We start from the raw sequence: 19827 nt of genomic DNA on the forward strand, positions 1-19827 counted from the left end.
GACTCATAAAAGAATATATATATTTTCGTGCTTTTCATTTTACCTCATATGAGAGCAAATCTATCAAGTGTCTTTCATACGGGAAGGAACAACATATTTTGTAAATATTCTCATGGGTGTACGATCCTTTGTACTGTACATTCAACTGAAGGAAGGGAAAAGTATGTATGTATGTATGTATGTATGTATGTATGTATGTATGTATGTATGTATGTATGTATGTATGTATGTATGTATGTATGTATGTATGTATGTATGTATGTATGTATGTATGTATGTGTGTGTGTGTGTGTGCATATGCGCATATATACGTGGGTCGAATTGGAAATCGCAATAGCGAAGAAATGAATGAATGGGGCAATGACACAATGAATATATATCTGAATATGCACGTAAGTATATACACGTAAGTATATTCGCGTAAGTATATACACGTAAGTATATACACGTAAGTATATACACGTAAGTATATACACGTAAGTATATACATACGTGTGTATACGATGTGGGGAAAAAAAGGACTGTGCCTCCCCAGTTACTTACAAAATTCAGGATGTCGCTTATGACATGATCGAAGTGAAACATTTTCACTTTTTTCCTCTCCTTTTTTGAAGTAGTAGAATTGGCACTTCTGAAGCCTATATTTTCCATGCTATAATTAAGAATATAGTAGAAAAATTTGGCAATATTAATATTATTATCTAAAGATTTGCATATTTTTTTATTTCCCAGTAATTTGTTAACAGTTTTATCACCATTTTCTTCATTTATTAGATTTATATTTGTTCTCTCAAAATTTAAATCTAAATAAATATGTTCATCATTAATATAGACATTTTCTTGAATTTTGTTCCATGTATATTGCATATCTTTATTTTTACAAAAAAAATCAGAAAAATTATAAATATGATAACACACCTGTTTTGACAACATAATAAATTCATGAGTATAAAAATGTTCGGAATATTTACAAATTTCACTTAATATATGATACAAATAATTATATTTATTTAAAATAATATTTACATATAGTAATTTTAATAATATCAGAGAAGTGTCTTCATCGCCTTTTTCAATATATGAAGATAGTTTATCATTTTCTTCGTAAAATAAATTAAAGCTTAATCTGGGACTCCCCTCTACTGTATCATGTGCCATGTATGCATCACTGTAATTATTCTGCTCGCTGGATATAGTCCGCTCGGAAATTTTGACATCCTCATTCTTATATATTTTGATATCCTCATTTTTGTATATATTTATATCCTCATTTTCATATATTTTGATATCCTCATTCTTATGCATTTTGATATCCCCATTCTTATAAATTTTGATATCCCCATTCTTATAAATTTTGATATCCCCATTCTTATAAATTTTGATATCCCCATTCTTATAAATTTTGATATCCTCATTTCCATACATTTTAATATCTTCATTTTGCCGCATTTTGTTACTTAAATTTTTTTTTTTTTTTATTTTCTCATTTTGCTGTTCTATATCGCGGCCATACCTGTGCTTCATATATTCCTGAGATAAGTGGCTAGCTAAGGGTATCTTATTATTTGTTAAGGTCAAAATGTATAAGAAGTTTATTAACATATACGAATTTATGGATTTTCTTTCTTCAGTTATCATATGTTCAATGATATCATATATTTTCAAAATATTATCATCTTCATAATGCATGTTAAAACAAGCATAACAAAGAGCTATGCAACTATTCAGGTCTACTCTAGTTCTTTTTTGAATATCATAATTTACCCATGATGATGAAGTTACAGCACTACTACTCACTGCGCTTTTCATTTCGCTCCTATAATTTTTATCATTGGGAACATTCCATTTTGTAGCTTCTCCACTCGTCATGTGCTCTTCTAGGGTCTCTCCAAACGGATGAACATTTTCAGTCATCATAACTCCATTTTGTAAAATTCTTTTCACTCCTTGTCCTTCCTCATATGTTGATGTTACATTTCTCATCTGTGCATATCCAGTATCTGGTGCATCGTGCACATATTCAAAGTTACTATCAACAGAACTATATTGTCCATCTTCACAGCTGTTTAAAATATAACAAGTAATTGAATTAATTTTTTTTTTAAACACACTTATTAGTTTAGGTCTACGAGAAAGATGTGTTAATGCTATAAATTTCAAGTTTCTATTTGATGTTATATTACTTAAGAAAATTAAAAATTCAATATTTGTACTTTTTAGCAAAATAGGAATGATCTGTCTCATAATCATATTTAATATTACATCATCATACATACATCCATCTTTCATAATTATTAATAAATTATTAACATCTTTGATATTTAACTGCCAGAAATTGTTTAATCGTATCTTTATTTGTTCATATAATAAGTCATTAATATATGGTAAATACACTTCTTCCTTGTCATGCGCAAAATGGTCTATCTTCACGTTATCATCAAATATATCTACATAATTATTAGCACCACTTTGGTCCTCTACATGCATATACGGATGGGCATAATTTTCCCCATTGTTAAGATTACATATATGAGTAAAGGAAAGATATCCCTGGTTTGAGTATTTCATCAAGTCATTTATTATTAACGTAATATTAACACAATCTTCTCCACATAATAATTTATATTTCTTACCTACCTGCTCAAATATATATGATATTAATTTGAATATATCCAAATTTTGGATATTTAAATAACATATATTTTTTAAGGCATACAAAATTAAGGTCAAATTTTCCAAGTACAATAATTTTCTTATTTGATAAATTTGCTGAACAAGTACATAATAATATTTGTGGTCATACATTTCTAGAACGGATGAATGATATATAATATTCGTAAGCTGCAATGGGGTAAATGCATATACATTTTTTATTACTTTATTTTTTAAATGATTAAATAGATATTTATATCTGTAATTATATTTAATTCTACTTAGACAAGTTAATATCGAAACAACATCTTTCGTAGTAATTTGGTTCATATTTTCATTTATTTTTGTTAAAATATTTATGTACAAGTCAGGTTTATCCACATTTGCAAAAGTGTATGACCACAAAATTATACACAAATTTTTTACATTCATATTATGTAAATAAACATTAATAGCATTGTAAAAAACATCATTATAAAGATGATCATCATATTCATTCAATTTTGTTAATGAATATATTATATTAATTATATCCATATAATTAGCATCATGTATATGTTTTTCTATAATTTTTTTGATGTTTTTTACCAGCTGGCTTGTATAATTAATGTTGCTGAAGGACCATAAAATATTACTCACATTTTTTATACTTAATTGATCCATATTTTCTTCAATCTTTTTGGACAATTGATAATAGGTGTGTACATCTTTATATTTTAATTTTGATAAGGATGTAAGTAAGCAAATAACATCATTAAGACATACAAACGAAGATAAATTTCTCTTTATCTTGTCAATGATTTTCATTTTTAACATCCTACTTTCATTTGTTTCAATGATAATATTACTTAGTGTGTATAAGATACTACATATCTGCTTAGGCATAGCTTCGTCTAATTTGTTATTAATGCTACTTATTATATCATTAAAAAAGAAGGGGAAATTTTCAATTTTTACAAAAGCGTAGAATATTTGAACCAAGTTAGAAATTTCAAACGTAGATAAATTTTCTTCTATTTTTTTTATTATACTCAAATACATATAATTTTTAATAATACTTTGTTTTTGATAAGAATCTAACAACTTTGACATCTTCACTAGTGCACTACTTAAATTTATTTTATCACAGTTGTTCAAATTGTTGTACACTACATTTATTATACCATTCGCAGTTTTTTCTTTTTTTATTTCTCTCTGTATAATTAAATTGTCTATATTTCCATCAATGATGCTGCTCAGGCTTTCTCCGCTTAGTCTGTTCAAAATTTCGATCGGAGTTATCTCTATAGTGTGGTTGTCTTGCTTCATATGTTCGAGCTGCCCTTCGTTACATTTAGTCGCTTCCTTCATTTCCTTCGATTCTTTCACTCCCTCCGCCACTTTGCTGGACTCATTACCTGCCTTTCCCTCAATCAATCCCTTGATGCATTTCTTCGCTGTTATTTCTTCCACTTCTTCAACAAAAAGGGAGCTGTTAACTTTACTATCAGAACTGTTATCATTTGGTGTTGTTAAGTCATCAACTAAAATATCGCTCTCAATGTTTTTATGTTCACGGTTAGGCTTTCCAATAGAGTGAAAAATAGCTTTTGTCTTTAACTCTTCTTGAATTAAACAATTTACATTAAAATCGTCCTTTTCCAAATTTGTACTATCATTGGAAGGGGTACCATCCACTTTGGACATCTGATCCAAGTGATCATCGTCACCCTTTTCTTGGATTAAAAGGTGGTCTTGATAAATTTCGTTGTATGACTTAATATCATTGACGAATGTGTTGTCGTTTTTTAAATATGCGTCAATATCATCATGCACGTCTTCTATAATGCTTTTTTTTTTTTTTTTTTTTTTTTTTTTTCCTTCTTCTTCCGCTTCTACTACTATATTATCATCTACATTTTTACCATAACTATCCATTTGTTCTTTCTTTCTTTTCTGCCCATTTTGCTTGTTTTGATCTACTAATAAAAACATTTCTTCTTTTTTTAATTTTTCGTATTCTCTACTCATTTTGTAATCAAGTTCCTTTTGATAAGATTTCAATTTTTTTTTGTTTTTTAAATAGTCTTCTTTTTCTTTTAAAATTTCCCACAAGCTTTTGTCATCCTCCTCTATGACTTGTTCAGAATATTTACTGAATCGATTTTTCTTACATCTCCTATTCTGGTTATATTTTTTTATAAAATTTACGTACTTTTCATTATGCAGCAAAAAATCGCTACTTCTGGTATCATTTTTATTTAATATCTTCACTGTGCTATGTTCTTCTTTATCACAATTCTCCTCGTCAAATTTGTGTATGAACTCTTTTTGTTTCTGCACAAATACGTTATCGCTTTCGTGAGTAGGTTCGTCTACCTGAACTTCTTCCTCTGCATCTCTATCCTCCTCTAGGTTGACCGCTTCGTCTACTTCCTTCCTTCGTTTACGAACTGCGTTTATCCTATGCTCCGCCTGTTTATCTATAGAACTAAACGCGCGTTCAGTTAATTTTCCATTTAAATTGTACTTATATATCGAGTTTGCATGTGTAGCTTCAATTCTTGCCGTCGTATGAAGTATAAATCTATAGGAACACTTGGTGATCAAATTTTTTATCATCATTATTATAGAATAATTGTCGTTGTTACGAGTTATGGTAGGTATAAATCTTTAAATATGTTATATCATATTATTCCTAAATTTATTTTTATGCCCCCTTTTTTTTTGTGTTACAGTTACTTTTTTTTTTTTTTTTTTCATTTTTTAAAATATGTTCGCCATATCATCATAATATTGTAAAACTGAACAGCTATCCTATTTTAATGATACAATTATTGTGTAAACATTTTGTGTTTAGGTGAAGCGATGATTTATATTTTTTTTTTTTTTTTTTTTTTTTCCCTTATCCTTTTTTAATTATTTTCCTTCCACATACTGATTTTTTCCTATTTCTGGTACACCTCTTTGCCCCTTTCCCTCGTTGGAATGATAAGTAGTTTATTTTATTTTTTTCTTACTTCCCTTTGTAATTCTTTAGATTTTCCTACAATTGGTACTTCGTTGTTTCCCTATTTTAGTGGATTAGCAAAATGATGAAAAGAAAAAAAAAAAAAAAAAAAAAAAAAATACATAAATGTATATGTATATATATGCATATGTACATATTTGCCTGAACAAGTAATGTAAAAATGGTAAAAAGTTTAAATTAAAAAAAAAAAAAATATTTTTACTAACGAGAAATGAGAATGTTGGTAGTGCTAGTCATGGAACAAACATGAGTGTAAATATATATGGGTACGCGTAAGTGTATACAAACGTGTATACTTAGATGCGTGCTTACAAGTATACTACTCTTACTTGCACTAACTGGCAAAATGAAAACAAAGTGCTAGACACCCTGCTACAGGATGTTTCGTGAAACACTAAAGCGAATATATGGTACTTACAAACATATGCAGTATGTCGTAGGAATAATTAAAAAGATGGAGAATTTTATAAAATTTATTTATTATTTAAAATAAAATAATGTATTTTACTTTTGCTTTGAGAAATATAATATAAAATGAACAGAGTTTGTACAAAACTGTGTTCAGATATATTGCACCCTCGATATGTTATAGTGTTGACAGTTTGCCCGAGTGGTTAAGGGGTTGGACTTGAAATCCAATGAGCTTTGCTTGCGCAGGTTCGAATCCTGCAGCTGTCGAATCATTTAAAAAATGAATTAAACGATGAATTTAAATGATGAATGTTTTAAATATGTTATTTTGAACATAAAATAAATATAATTATAATTATAATAAATTTTTTAAAACAATAAAACAATACAAAAGTATATTTTGAAATTTAATAAATAAATAAATAAAATTCATAATTTAAAGAATCAAAAAAAAATTAATAATTATTACATATCCTATAAATTTTAGGATGTTTTAGGATGTTTGCTTAATGAGCGTAATATGAATTTAATCAAAAATAAAAAATAGCACGTAAATTGTACTTTTTATTTGTGTAAAAAAAAGAAAAAAAATAGTCTAACTTTATTATATACTTGTCACCAGTGGAAAATACACGAATAAATATGAGTCATTTATTTAGAAATTTTTTAAATTTTAAATGATTTTTATTTTTTATTTTATTTAATTTTTCTTTTTTTTATAAATTTAAAAAGTTCCCACATATATTCACTTATATATGAAAAAATTTGAGCAAATTTTCTCACTTCAATGTTTTATATTCCTACTAATGAAGATGGTAAAAATGTAATAATTTTATTTTTGTAATATATTCTTAGGACCGTAACAATGTAGTGTACAGTTGAGAAGTTTTATTCCACTTTTTAATTATGCGCTAGTAACATGCAGGAATATACTTCTTAAAGACCAGTGCACAAAATATGTTTAATATGAAACATTCGCACAAGGTAAGAAATACTAGGAAAGTATATATTACAGAACGGTGTGAGCGGGAAAAACAAGGGCACAAGCTACCTCAGTGCAACAATGGCTACAACAACTGTAGGGGCATGATAATAAATAAGATGTGGAGAAGGCACTAGTAAAAATTTCACGCAAGCAAAATGGATAAAAATGAACCAAAAAAAAAAAAAAAAAAGTTAAGCGCTTGTATTGATTTTTGCAACGGACTAGCACTAAAAATTAAAACGTAATAAGGACTTATAATCTCGTTATATCCATAATATTTTGCGTCCATGATAATTACTTGTAAAATACTGCAGTGTTAAAGGATTTTCTAACCGATGCTCTTTGAATACAAGAGAGGGGTACAGTTGTAATGCATGCCATAAGATCTTTACACGTTAAGGTATTGAAATTAAAAAAGAGTCTTAAAAAATTCAAAGGTTCTATTATTTCACTTTCTTTTGTACTTCCTGAACTGATAATAATTTTATTTAATGGAATAATTGAAAAAATATTATTTATATTTGATGAAAAAATAAAATGTTGATGATCTTCATTTATGGTATTTAACGAAGATACTTCAAAAAATATTCCTTTATCTAAAGCATTTTGTATATCTGCTTTTTTTAAAGAAACAAAAGATTTTTTCATATTAAAAAAAATTATATCACAATCAAATTTAGTCGCTGTCATATCTGCTTCCTCAGGAGAACTTATCTCAATTGCTATCAGATTGAAGTTATTTTCTCTTATTAATTTTTGGTAATTTCCCATTTTTACAGCATCGTCGTATTTTATATTCAGCCTTCTTAGTACATACGTGCTCGTGTTGTTTGATAGGTAAAAGTCTACTTCTTTTGGGGCACAGCTGCTATGTGTCTGAGCACCAGCAGTTGTTATTGCATCGCTAGACGTCAAAGCAGCACTGCTCAACAAATTTGCACGCAAACTTTGCAACTCCCCTTCTGTCATTTCATTTCGTACGTATAACATAAAATCATCGCATAAATTTTTGATGGATAAGGTATTAGGTCTATTAACTAAAATATAATTTTCCTCTATGCTGTTATTTATTCTTAATAAATGGTCATCCATTATATCTTCATCATTCATCTGATCAATGAAATAATTTCCTGATTCACTTTTTTTCGACTTATTCATTATATCAGCAATTTTATATCTAAAACAGTTTATAATTTTCCAAGATTCGTTAAAACTGTCATTAGTATTCTTATCATAGTCTGTACATATAGCAACTACACTATACCCTGAATGGAGCGCCTTGAATATCAACGCTTTTGCATTTTTCTTCGAGGAATATTTTAAGTGCAAATCTGCATACATTTTATATTGCTCAGAAGGGTTTGGGCGTTCTTACGTGAATAATACTGCTCTTTTCTCATTTTTTACAGAAGTGGGCAGGAAAAAAATAAAACGTTCCCTCAGTTAATACGCAGACATGGATTTTACTATATTTCGCTAACCCATTTATTCTACTGTACTGCTATTATGTTATACTTCTATTATACTATTTTGTTGTTTCACTGTTTTACTGTTTCTTCATTTTTTTTTTTTTTTTTTTTTTTTTTTTTTTTGGTACGTATATTTCTATTTTGGCGCGCAAAACAATCCTCTACCATTTCACATTCATAACTCTTCCCTTATGCAAAGCAGTCAAAAATGGCTTATCTCAAAAACATTAAAAAAATATTTTCGAAAAGAGATTAAAATGTTGTAGTTCCTTCGTAATATTTATCGTAAATATAAATAAATTAATAAAATATTGAAGCTTTTTTTTTTTTCGGTCCTATTTTCTCTGCTTAATTTGAATTAATTGTATCATAGAGCCCTAAATCGCAGAATTTTAGTACTCCTCTTTTCATTAAGAACACTGGAGAGCAAAATTAACTATGATAAGTGCATATATATTTTTGCACTTGTGCACTTGTGCACTTGTACATATAAATTTGTATATATGCATTTGTATATATACATTTCTTGCTAGAAAAACAAATTTATCTTTATATGCTTCTGTTTGTGTTTATGTTTAACTTTTTCTTTTTTTTTTTTTTTTTTGGACGATACCGTTTGAAGTGACGATGTTAAGGGAAAACCTTAGTTAAGAGAAAAAAAAAAAAAAAAAAAAAAATATACACCTTGTGAATATGTAATTAATTGCCTCCATAGAAGGGAACAAATCTGTTAGCGGCGAAATTAAACAAACAAACAAACAAACAAACAAACAAACAAACATACAAACATACAAACATACAAACATACAAACATACAAACATACAAACGTACAAACATACAAACATACAAACAGTGGACAAAGCAACGTAAAATAAAATTGGTCAAAGCAGAGTATAGTATATATAAAAAAAAAAAAGTTAGTAAAAACCAGAGGCAACATGGGAGGGCATGAGACAAGGTCAAAAATGTATATATATTTAGGTGTAACGAATATTTATATTTAGGGTTTAAAAAATGTATATATATATTTATATGTTTACAAAGCAAAATAAGGAGCACTAATAAAAAGCCAAAAAAATATATTTGCATATTCATTATGATTTTTAGAAGCAGTAGTAAAATGCCAAAAAAATATATTTGCTCATTCGAAATGATATTTAGAAGTAGTAGTAAAATGGCAAAACATATAATTGCTCTTGCGTCATGATTTTTAGAAGCAGTCGTACGTGAGATAAGTGCACATCATGGAAGGCTGTGCAGTTAATAGAATTAACACAAAGACGTGCATACGTACATACACATTTAAACATGTGCGTACATACATATATATATATATATATATTCATGGGGAAGAACTTCAAAACGAAGGGACGATAGAGGCTAAATTGAAAAGAAACCGTAAAGAGCTGTACGCATATATTTCTCTTTTACCCTCATTACAGTAAAATTGTGGTTGCTAGAGTAATCCATCCAATTCATTCCTTTTTCGTTTGCCTTTTTATATATATTTTTTGCTAAAAAATAGACATATTGTTACGCATAACATACATAGAATACACCATTTTGCAGCTAATCTGAAAAGGCGAAATAAAGCAAAGCGATACATATCCACGTAGAAGATGCTATTCTCATGTAGTGCTTAGCTGCCTTAAATAAAAATCTTAATATATTACTGCATCGTGAGATTCATAGTTTTCATTTATATAGTTTAAGGAAGAGTTGTTGTCATAGTTGATGTAGTCGTCTTGTTGCATGTGATCCATTCCACTTTGGTAGTCGTCTTGTTGCATGTGATCCATTCCACTTTGGTAGTCGTCTTGTTGCGTGTGATCCATTCCACTTTGATAATCGCCTTGTTGCGTGTGGTCCATTCCGCCATGGTAGTTTCCAACATATTTATAGTTATCACTATTACAGTTTTCACCTGGTATGGACGTGAAGGACTTGGTTTGGTTTTTATTATTATTAATACTGAGTTTGTTAAAAAAAGGACTTTGTGGTTGTACATTTCCATGTAAAACGTCATTCATCATAGGTGCAATGAAGCCAGTAATTTTAGGATCAACCCAACCCTCAGAAGTGGATCCAAATAAATTTTGAATGGACGAAATATCATTTTGTTCAAAATTTTCAGGAGGCACTAAATCTAGAAATTTAGGTTTAGGCATATTAGGTACAGGTATAAATTGATGTACTTCAATTGCATGTAATTTGAAAGATATGGAATCTAACTTTCCTCCATCTATTGGTGGCTTATCAATTTTACCTACATATTCAATGGTAGGATTGACAGGACTTTTCTCTATAAAATTACTTGATGCTGTTGATTTCGTATCAGTATATATACCCATTTGTTTTTTGACCTTATTTAAATCTTTTTTAAAAAAAGCAGAAAAATCTTTTGGCATAGATTTAGGATATCCTGTCTGTGGATCTATGTCATTAAGGGAAGTTTCTCCCCTTTGATCCTTGCAGTTGTTGAAGGAACAGAAAAGCCAATTTTTTTTTTTTGTTTTTTTGTTCTTATCCTCTACATTTTGACGTTGCCCATCAGGTGTTAGCACAATGTCGTTCTTATCCTCGTAATCATCCTCAACTTCTCTATAACCGACGACTTCTTTGTAACCATCGATTTCTCTGTAACTGTCTATTTGGCTTTTTTCCTGGTCGCCTTGGTGGCTTCCCAGCTTTCTATCTTTTTTCGATATCAACCGAGCAAATTCAAAGAAAGGCCTTTTTTCAGAAGCTTCCCTGTTCATAATAGGTGCCTGTTGAATATAGGATGTATTATTTTTTAATAGTTCAGGAGGGATATCTATCGCCTTTTGATTTGGATTAAGAACCTCAGAAATGTTTTGAAAATGAACTTCAGGGTATGGTACTATTAAAGGTGGAGGACAATCTAACTCAACATCAATTTTTGGTACATATTTACATACAGGTACATCTTGATATTTTTCTTTCCATTGATATTTGACTATATCAACTTGTTTTTCCATTTCAGTAATTTTAGGTACAATTTTTTCTTTTATATCTACAATGATTTCTTTTTCTACATACTTGTCTATATATTTTATTTGAGGTACTTCTACCTCTATAATCTTTTGCTCTCCTTCATATTTGGGTATAACTCTAGGTATTTCTCTTACATCCCATATAGGTGAATAGATTGGTACATAACCTATTGGTATATCTACATCAACCGGATTTTCCAAAATTTTTTCTTGAGGTATATTTATTTTTCTTTCTTTGTATAATAATTCAACTGTTGGTACATCATGTTTTGTTTCTTGACTATAATATTTTGGTTGTACCACATCTTGAATTTCATATTTTGATGACTCGATTATTTTATCACGCACATACTTATCTTGGTATACAGGAATATTAAACACAGGTTGATCTCCCTTTACATTTATCACTGGTCTCTCACTACTTTGATATGTATAATCATTTCCCTCTTCATACGCTTGATCACTCTCTATATTCATACTTATAACGGGGGCTGCATAATTCCCCTTGCAGCACTCACTGAGCAGTAGTTTGCACTGTTTATCCTCCATCATTCATACACGTCCCTTGTAATTCCTTCTCTAAATTCGCAAACTTTCCCTAGCGTTTGCACATGTATATGTGTACGTGTGTATATGTGTGTGTATATATATACTTGCGCATAGAAATATACAAACAACAGTTGTTTAATGCCGCGACTTCACTTAAAATATTTTTGTACCTACTTACTTTGCGCTCTTCCTAGCCCTCTTTTCACATTTAATGTTATATTTTTTATTTTGTTTTTTTTTTTTTTATTTACCCAAAAAAGGAATACTTGGAAAAATCATAAACTGCGTATTTCTACAGTCGTTTTAATTAACGTTTTGTGTATTTTATCGTAAAATATTCCAACGACTACTGAAAATGCAACTGTTACTGCTGCTCATGCTAGAAATACTGCATGTACAAAAAAGGGCAATGCTTGAATTCCTCTTAAAAATTAAAGATAAAAATCAAGAATATGTAAAAAGACAAATTAAAAAAAAATAAAAAAAAAAAAAAAAAAAAAAAAAAAAAAAGGAAGACCTTACATATGTATAAACATTACGGGTGTAAATTTAAAATGTTATATAGAACATAAACAAAACTGAAAAAAACAACACAATATAGTGTATATATCTGTCTGTTTGTCTATCCTTTTTTTTTTTTTTTTTTTTTTACGTTACTTATATTTGATATGTTATTTTTGTCTTCTTTATTTAATTCGTCCTATTTTATATTATTTCGTTTTGTTATATATTTTTTTTTTTTTATTTGGGCACTTCACTTTAGTATTGTGTGTGTATACAAAACAGAATAAATTGTTATGAACAAAAAAAAAAAAAAAAAAAAAAAAAAATAAATAATTAAAGAAAAAAATGGCTAGATAAAATAAAATAAAATAAAGAGTCGTATATGACTTAAAATGACAACATAATAATGAGATTAATGACAAACAAAACAACGGAAAAAATGAGTACCAAACAGTGAACAGAATGAGTAGCAAAACAGCGAGCAGAATGAGTAGCAAAACAGCGAGCAGAATGAGTAGCAAAACAACGAGCAAAAGCACTTGCTTAGTGTGTACTTACAACTCATACATCTTTCGTATTTAGAAAAAAAGAAATATGAACTTAAAAATTTCTTCTTTTTTTGTGAATCTTATGAAATAAATTATAGAAAAAAAAAAGGTATAAAAGTTTTGCCCAGTATAACTAATTGTGCACATACATGTAGGACTTATACCTTTTTTTGAAAGATGTATTTATATATATATGTATACACATAAATACGTATATACATATGTACAATAACCTAATTGCTTGCATTTTACGTTGATCTATTTGTGCGAAATGGTATTCACAGATAGTACGAGATATTCTTATCATAAATTTAACACAGGGACAATGAGATATATGCTTTTTCTTTTCTTTTCTTTTTTTTTTTCTTTTCTTTTTTTTTCTTTTTTTTTTTTTTTTTGCACAGAATAGAGCAATTGTTGTACGTTCTTTACAAGTTTTCACACATGAAAGAAAAAACAAAGATGGTTATATATGTTCAAATTACATCGACTATGCGCTCTTATGCACAATAAAAGAATACAGTTGATAAGCTTATAGAATAATATGCTTGCGTGTGGGTGTGTGTGTTTGCGTGCATATGATTCAATGTTTTCGTTGCTTAATATAGAAAATTGTTGAGCTAACAAAAATTTAAAAAGTAAAAATTTACTAATTAACCAGTTGAAATATGAATAATATATGCCTGGTGTGTTTTATTTCTGCACATTTTTAAGCTATTCATGAAACGGAAAAAATTAAAAAAATAAAGTAAAATATAAGGTAACAACATAAAGTAACAAAATAAAGTAACAAAATAAAGTAACAACATAAAGTAACAAAATAAAGTAACAAAATAAAGTAACAACATAAAGTAGCAAAATAAAGTAGCAAAATAAAGTAACAACATAAAGTAACAACATAAAGTAACAAAATAAAGTAACAAAATAAAGTAACAAAATAAAGTAACAACATAAAGTAAAAAAAATAAAACGAATAAAATAATTTTCTTTTCCCAAGTAGCAGATATATGCCAGAAAAAATTTTAGAAAAAAAGGGTACTAAAAATTTAATGATACTGTTTCTTTTTTGGTCCACGCAATTTAACGTCTTATGACTGCTAAGCAACATGGTTGTGCTAAACAGCTTATTGTGCTTATTTATTATAGAAATGTAAATATAATAAACAAAAAAAAAGACAATTAATTTGGTATGCCGTACTGCAATTTTTCTTGCATAATGAAAAAAACATGCTAAAAATGAATGAATAAATATATAAGTTAGAAACGTAGCTCGAAAAAAAAAAAATGCCCAATCTTAAGTCTTAGTTTTATTTCATTATTTAAATTGTAAATATTCTCTCATTCAATTTGAATATAAGGTCTTTCATCTTTTGAAAAATATTTTTTAATGGATTGATTTTTTTATTATTTTTAAATAAAAAGTTAATTTAAGGGAATAAAAATTTATTATATCAATATACAAAAAAAAGTGTACTTCTATTTTTTTGGCTTCACATATATGTATATGTTGTAGCATTAAAAACTGTAGTTGCTATAATCGTGGGAAAATAATTTTTTTGTTTTTTTCTATATTTTTGTTTTTACATTTACATTTTATACATTTTTCTGCCATCTGTGTAACAAAAATTACTTCATTATAATTAATTTTAATGTAATTAATAGAAGGAGGGTAAAAGAAAAAGTTCCTCTATGGTCTACTCCTTTTGTGCAACCTGTTATACTTTCTTATTAGATATGCGTGCTACTAACTCTGATAAAAGATTTTACAATATAGAGATCCATGATAACATTGGAACATGAGATTGGCAAACACGGTAAAGCAAAACAGTAATAATGGTGGAAATAATAGTGTCAACAGTGGTAGGAGTAGTAGTTGCAGCACTTGTTGCAGTAATGTAGAAGTAATGGTACAAATGGCATAACACTAATACTCATATGGGATTTAAAGTTTTGAGAATTAATATTTACACCTAATAATATTCCGCATCATATTACTGCTGCATACTAAATACCTATGACAAAACTTTGTCCGCAAACATTAAATGCGAATTTTATGGTAATGATATTAAAAAAGTAAGAATGAGAAAAAAGATATATTTGAAAATTAAAATTTTTCTTAAAAAAAAAAATGAAATAAATATAATATACATACATTACTTACGTAAAATAAAAATGCTCACAAAAAAAATGAAGAAATAATATAATGCAAACAATGAAATGCAATTAAATAATAATGAACATTTTTATAATAGTAAAAGCAATGCGCAATATGACGTCATGTGTATAACAGTCATTTCTCGCTTATTTAAGTAATTTATTCAATAAATAAACTAAAATCAGTTAAGTTAAAAATATGGAGAATTACGATGGCATTACTTTGGCTAAGGGAATACATATAGTAGAGCAATATTATGTCCTATTTTTTATATACTTAAGTTTCTTCGCCTTTAATATATATATATATATATATACATATAATATGTATGTATAAATATACATATTTTTTTTTTTTTTTTTTTTTTGGAATTATTCGGAATGAGCATTAAATATCACATATAATCATTTATTTGTTCTTATTCTATTCTTATACGGATTTTAAAAAATGAAAATATTATCTTACATTCAACAAGAAAATGGCAGATTTATTTTAGATACTCCAGAAAACCATGTTCATTTCATTATATGGCAAATATTATGTTTACAGGCAGTATTTTATGCTATTCCGAGTACAACTACTTTTTTTATTTTTACTATTGCTGGGTTCTTTCGAAATTTAATTTATATTTTTAATACAGAGTCCTATTTTAATGGAGATATTGCTTTGTTTTGTATTTTTTTTACAAATATATTAAACTCCGTTTTAATGTAAGGATAAAGGATAAAGGATAAAGAAAATGCATCCCTTTTATGTAATGATCCTTTAACAGTTAAAAGGGCTTACACAAGTAGGTGTGTATAAATTGCATATATATATGCGTGTGTAAATACATGTTCAGAAAAATACACACAGATATATTTATATTTATATATATGTTATTTTAATTATATAGATCTTTATTCATAAAAATTGTCGTCAAAAGATCAAAAAAACATTTAGACTACGTCACATCTTACGGTATAATTCATTTATGCCTATCTATTGTGGTTTCGAGATTTCCTGTCTCATGTAAAATAAGAAAAAGTATTGTGTGTAAAACTTTTTTTTTTTTTTTTTTTTTTTTTTTGTATATTGGTTAAATCCTGTTTTAGTTTAATTTATATGTATCCTTTTAATGCACATTTATATGCTCAAGTTTTTATGCGTTCATGTAACTACTTGTTCAAGTTATTACCTGTTCACGTTATTGCTTGATCATGTTATTATGTGTTCATGTTATTGCTTCTTCATATTGTTCGTTGCTCATATTTTTCTATACTGTTTCATTTTTATGTGCCTGCTGTTTTATGCTTATGTTTGTCATATGGAACTTTACGTTTTATAGATTTATGGTATCTAAGCTTTTTCCTTTTTGTCATGATAACTGTGCTTATAAGCGAGTGCCTATGCTACAAGGATAACATTGAAAGAAATTTATTTGAACAACACTACATTGTAAGAAGTAACTATAATGTATATTTTTATAACACGCAAAAACTGTAATAACTTGTGTGAGTATATCCATACTGTTCCTATATTACACAGTCAATTAAGTGCTTTTACTGTTTCTACAACCTACCATTATATATGAATAGATATACACATCGACGAAAAGCACAGAGTAGCTACAAAAACTAAATAAAATTATGCTCCAAGGAAGTCTATAATATGTTTCAACGTAAATGATATTGTTAGGATGAGGAATACAACCTCCTTTTGGTAATAACTGCACACGGAAAATTTAGACATTTGTTATGGGCTACATATGCACGTTAAAGGAAATTACACCTTCTTTTTTTTTTTTTTTTTGTGTGTAATTTTTAAGTGGTATTTATGGATATACACATATTTAAGAGAAAAATAACTCAAAAAATTATAAAATTTTTTTTTTTTTTTTTTATTTCTTACCATATAAGCACAATTTATTCAAATTTTTTAAAGATTTATTTTAAAATTTATTAAATGTTTGATACGTGGAAAAAAAAAAAAAATTGATACATACATATATATATATATATATATATATATATAAACATATACACAAATATGTATTAAATGCCGGGTAATACTCTCTTATTTTTATAACTGCTGTTTACATTTTAAAGCGCGAACAAATAGGCTTAATTAGCAAAAAAAATAAAAATACATGTGCAACACATAGCAACAAGGGGTTTGAAAATTGAAATAATTTATTCCTTTTCCATATTGATATCTACATTAATTAGTTCAAGATACTTATTAAAATACGTTAATTTTGGAGTTGTCTGTTTTAATTCGTTGTAAATTTCTCTATTATTTACCTGACCTGTACATGTTAAAAATTTGTCATACATGTTAATGTCCTTTTGTTTTACAAATATAAATAAGTTGTTAAAAGTTTTAATTAACTCGGATTTCAAAACAATTTCTATGTCAAGAAGAAATATGTTACATAACTTTTCATAAAATGTACAGCCATCCAACATTTTACTTAATAGATTATAACTTCTGGAGGAGGTGAAAAACCTCCTGAACAAGTCATTAATATGTTTGCAATTATACATTTCATTTATATTAGCCTCATTTTTATATAAATATATAATTTGTTCTATAAAGAACAATAAATTTTTTAGCACTTGTTCATTTTGAGTGTATGATAAAAATTCATAAATAATAAAAATATATCTTTTATCCTTTAAATATTTATTTAATTTATTTTTATCTTGGAATACAATTAGTAATTGTTCAATAATGGGCTGTATAATTTCACTTTTTCTTTTGAACCCATCTTTGACACTTTTCACTGCCTTGGAATATATCATATTTTTCCATGTAACATTAAAATATTTATCTTCATTATGTTCATTTATGTCATAAAAAAATTCTAAAATAACATAAAAACCATAGTAATCATTTAATAAGTTTTCAAAATCACTTACAATTTTTTGAACTATCATATCATTCAAAATTTTGGTATCATCCGTAATTTTTAAAAGCCTAATAACTAGCAAGAAGTTTACACTATTTTTACACAAATCTACTATATTGTTTTTTAATAATTTTATTAAATTTTTTTTATGTTTACTAGTACTGTACCCTAGTAAATATATTAAGGCTTTGTTACCAATATTTGTTGATATTAAATATTCACATCCTTCATGTATTATTTCCATTACATTAATTAACTCTTCTTCGTTTAATATTTCACATGCAGCTAGGAGGATATTATGAGAAACAATATTATATAGTAGTTCTTTTTCTACAATATTTTCAATAGTTTCCATCAAATATTTTTTAATCGACATTTTATTTTCTTCATTAAATGTTTTAATCATTTCACTCGGAGCCTTTTTTAAAATCTCAGGTGAAATATTCTTTATATCATTAATGTTTGGAATAAGTAAAAAGTTAATCATTTTTATCCTCATGGCTGTTTTTAACTTTTTAAAAACTGTGTGCCATAATCTTGAAGCAAATTTTGTTAGAAACAATTTCGAATGGTTTAATAACCACAAGAAAATATCATTCTTTATCTTTTCACTTTTTGCATGTTTGTAAAAACATTGAAATATAAGCGAAACAAAATTGCATGTACCAATATTGTTGAAGTGTGGAAATAGACCTTCCCATAATTTATTTTGATCTTCTTCTTCTGCATTTATAATTAAAGAGGACATTACATGATAACCAAGATTCGTACGAGCAAATTTGATAAGTTCAACTTTTTTTAATTCATTCCAAATAATAGTTATTCGCTTCTTTTTTTCAGCTTTATCTTTTGCTTGTAATAGTTCATTAAAATATAATCTCAACTTTTTATAATAATCATAATTTTCTATTACTACTTTTTTTTTACATTCTTTTATTAGTTTTTTTTTTTTGGATTTTGATAAATTTTCATCATTCATAATGTTCTTGCATTTTTTATCTAATATAGTATTATCAACTCTTTTCATATTTTGCTTCATTGTATTATTTTTTCTTTTTTCTTTTTTTTCAAAAAGAAATGTTCCTCCTGTTGTTTCAGGGTTAATCTTGCCTTTCTTCTTAATTTTTTTTACTATTAGCTGCTTTCTTTTTTTTTTTTCACCATTATTTGAAGCATGATTACCACTGCCAGTACTGCTATTATTTACATTATTCATATTTTCATCCCTCTGCTTCAAGATTTTTTTTTTTTTTTTTTTTTTTTTTCCCTTAGTTCCTTTTTGTTAATAGAACTCTTTTCCTTAATCTTTTTACTTTTCTTCATCGCAAAAAGTTTCGTCATTTTCACACTCTTTAAATGGATACCCTAAAAATTTATACAACAATTAATTATACCCTCTTCCTTTCTTTTTTCCCCCCGATGTTGCAAAGATCTCTTTTTTGTAACTATATATATATATATATATAAACGTACATACATACATACATACATACATACATACATACATACATACATACATACATACATACATACATACATACATACATACATACATACATACATACATACATACATACATACATACATACATACATACAGATACTTATATTGTTTTTTTTCTTCTTCAATGCAAAACTTT

General features: G+C 27.3%; 5 protein-coding genes across 5 annotated transcripts in view; 1 reads left to right on the forward strand and 4 right to left on the reverse strand.

Moving 5' to 3' along the window:
• MKS88_003756 (uncharacterized protein) overlaps positions 1–5256 on the reverse strand; it is a gene marked incomplete at both ends in the record, with an annotated part of 5813 nt that extends 557 nt beyond the window's left edge. The window contains 2 exons of the mRNA XM_067216878.1: positions 44–145; positions 544–5256. Coding sequence (XP_067072568.1) covers positions 44–145; positions 544–5256 — 4815 coding nt within the window. The remainder of the gene's footprint in view (positions 1–43; positions 146–543) is intronic.
• A 2096-nt stretch (positions 5257–7352) lies between these two features.
• Positions 7353–8399, reverse strand: MKS88_003757 (ribonuclease P/MRP protein subunit RPP1; the record flags this gene model as incomplete). The annotated part of the gene is made up of 1 exon (XM_067216879.1): positions 7353–8399. One exon carries the CDS (start codon positions 8397–8399, stop codon positions 7353–7355), a length of 1047 nt encoding a protein of 348 aa, XP_067072569.1.
• A 1790-nt stretch (positions 8400–10189) lies between these two features.
• On the reverse strand, positions 10190–12094 carry MKS88_003758 (inner membrane complex protein 1j; the record flags this gene model as incomplete). Its single annotated transcript, XM_067216880.1, has 1 exon — positions 10190–12094. One exon carries the CDS (start codon positions 12092–12094, stop codon positions 10190–10192), a length of 1905 nt encoding a protein of 634 aa, XP_067072570.1.
• A 2845-nt stretch (positions 12095–14939) lies between these two features.
• MKS88_003759 (protein SYS1) lies at positions 14940–16783 on the forward strand (the record flags this gene model as incomplete). The annotated part of the gene is made up of 4 exons (XM_067216881.1): positions 14940–15050; positions 15848–16008; positions 16194–16309; positions 16626–16783. 4 exons carry the CDS (start codon positions 14940–14942, stop codon positions 16781–16783), a joined length of 546 nt encoding a protein of 181 aa, XP_067072571.1.
• Positions 16784–17469: 686 nt separating this feature from the next.
• Positions 17470–19404, reverse strand: MKS88_003760 (mRNA-binding protein PUF3; the record flags this gene model as incomplete). Its single annotated transcript, XM_067216882.1, has 1 exon — positions 17470–19404. One exon carries the CDS (start codon positions 19402–19404, stop codon positions 17470–17472), a length of 1935 nt encoding a protein of 644 aa, XP_067072572.1.
• Between the last annotated feature and the right edge of the window lie 423 nt (positions 19405–19827).

This window comes from Plasmodium brasilianum, chromosome 11, assembly GCF_023973825.1.
Source record: "Plasmodium brasilianum strain Bolivian I chromosome 11, whole genome shotgun sequence".
NCBI lineage: Eukaryota > Apicomplexa > Aconoidasida > Haemosporida > Plasmodiidae > Plasmodium > Plasmodium brasilianum.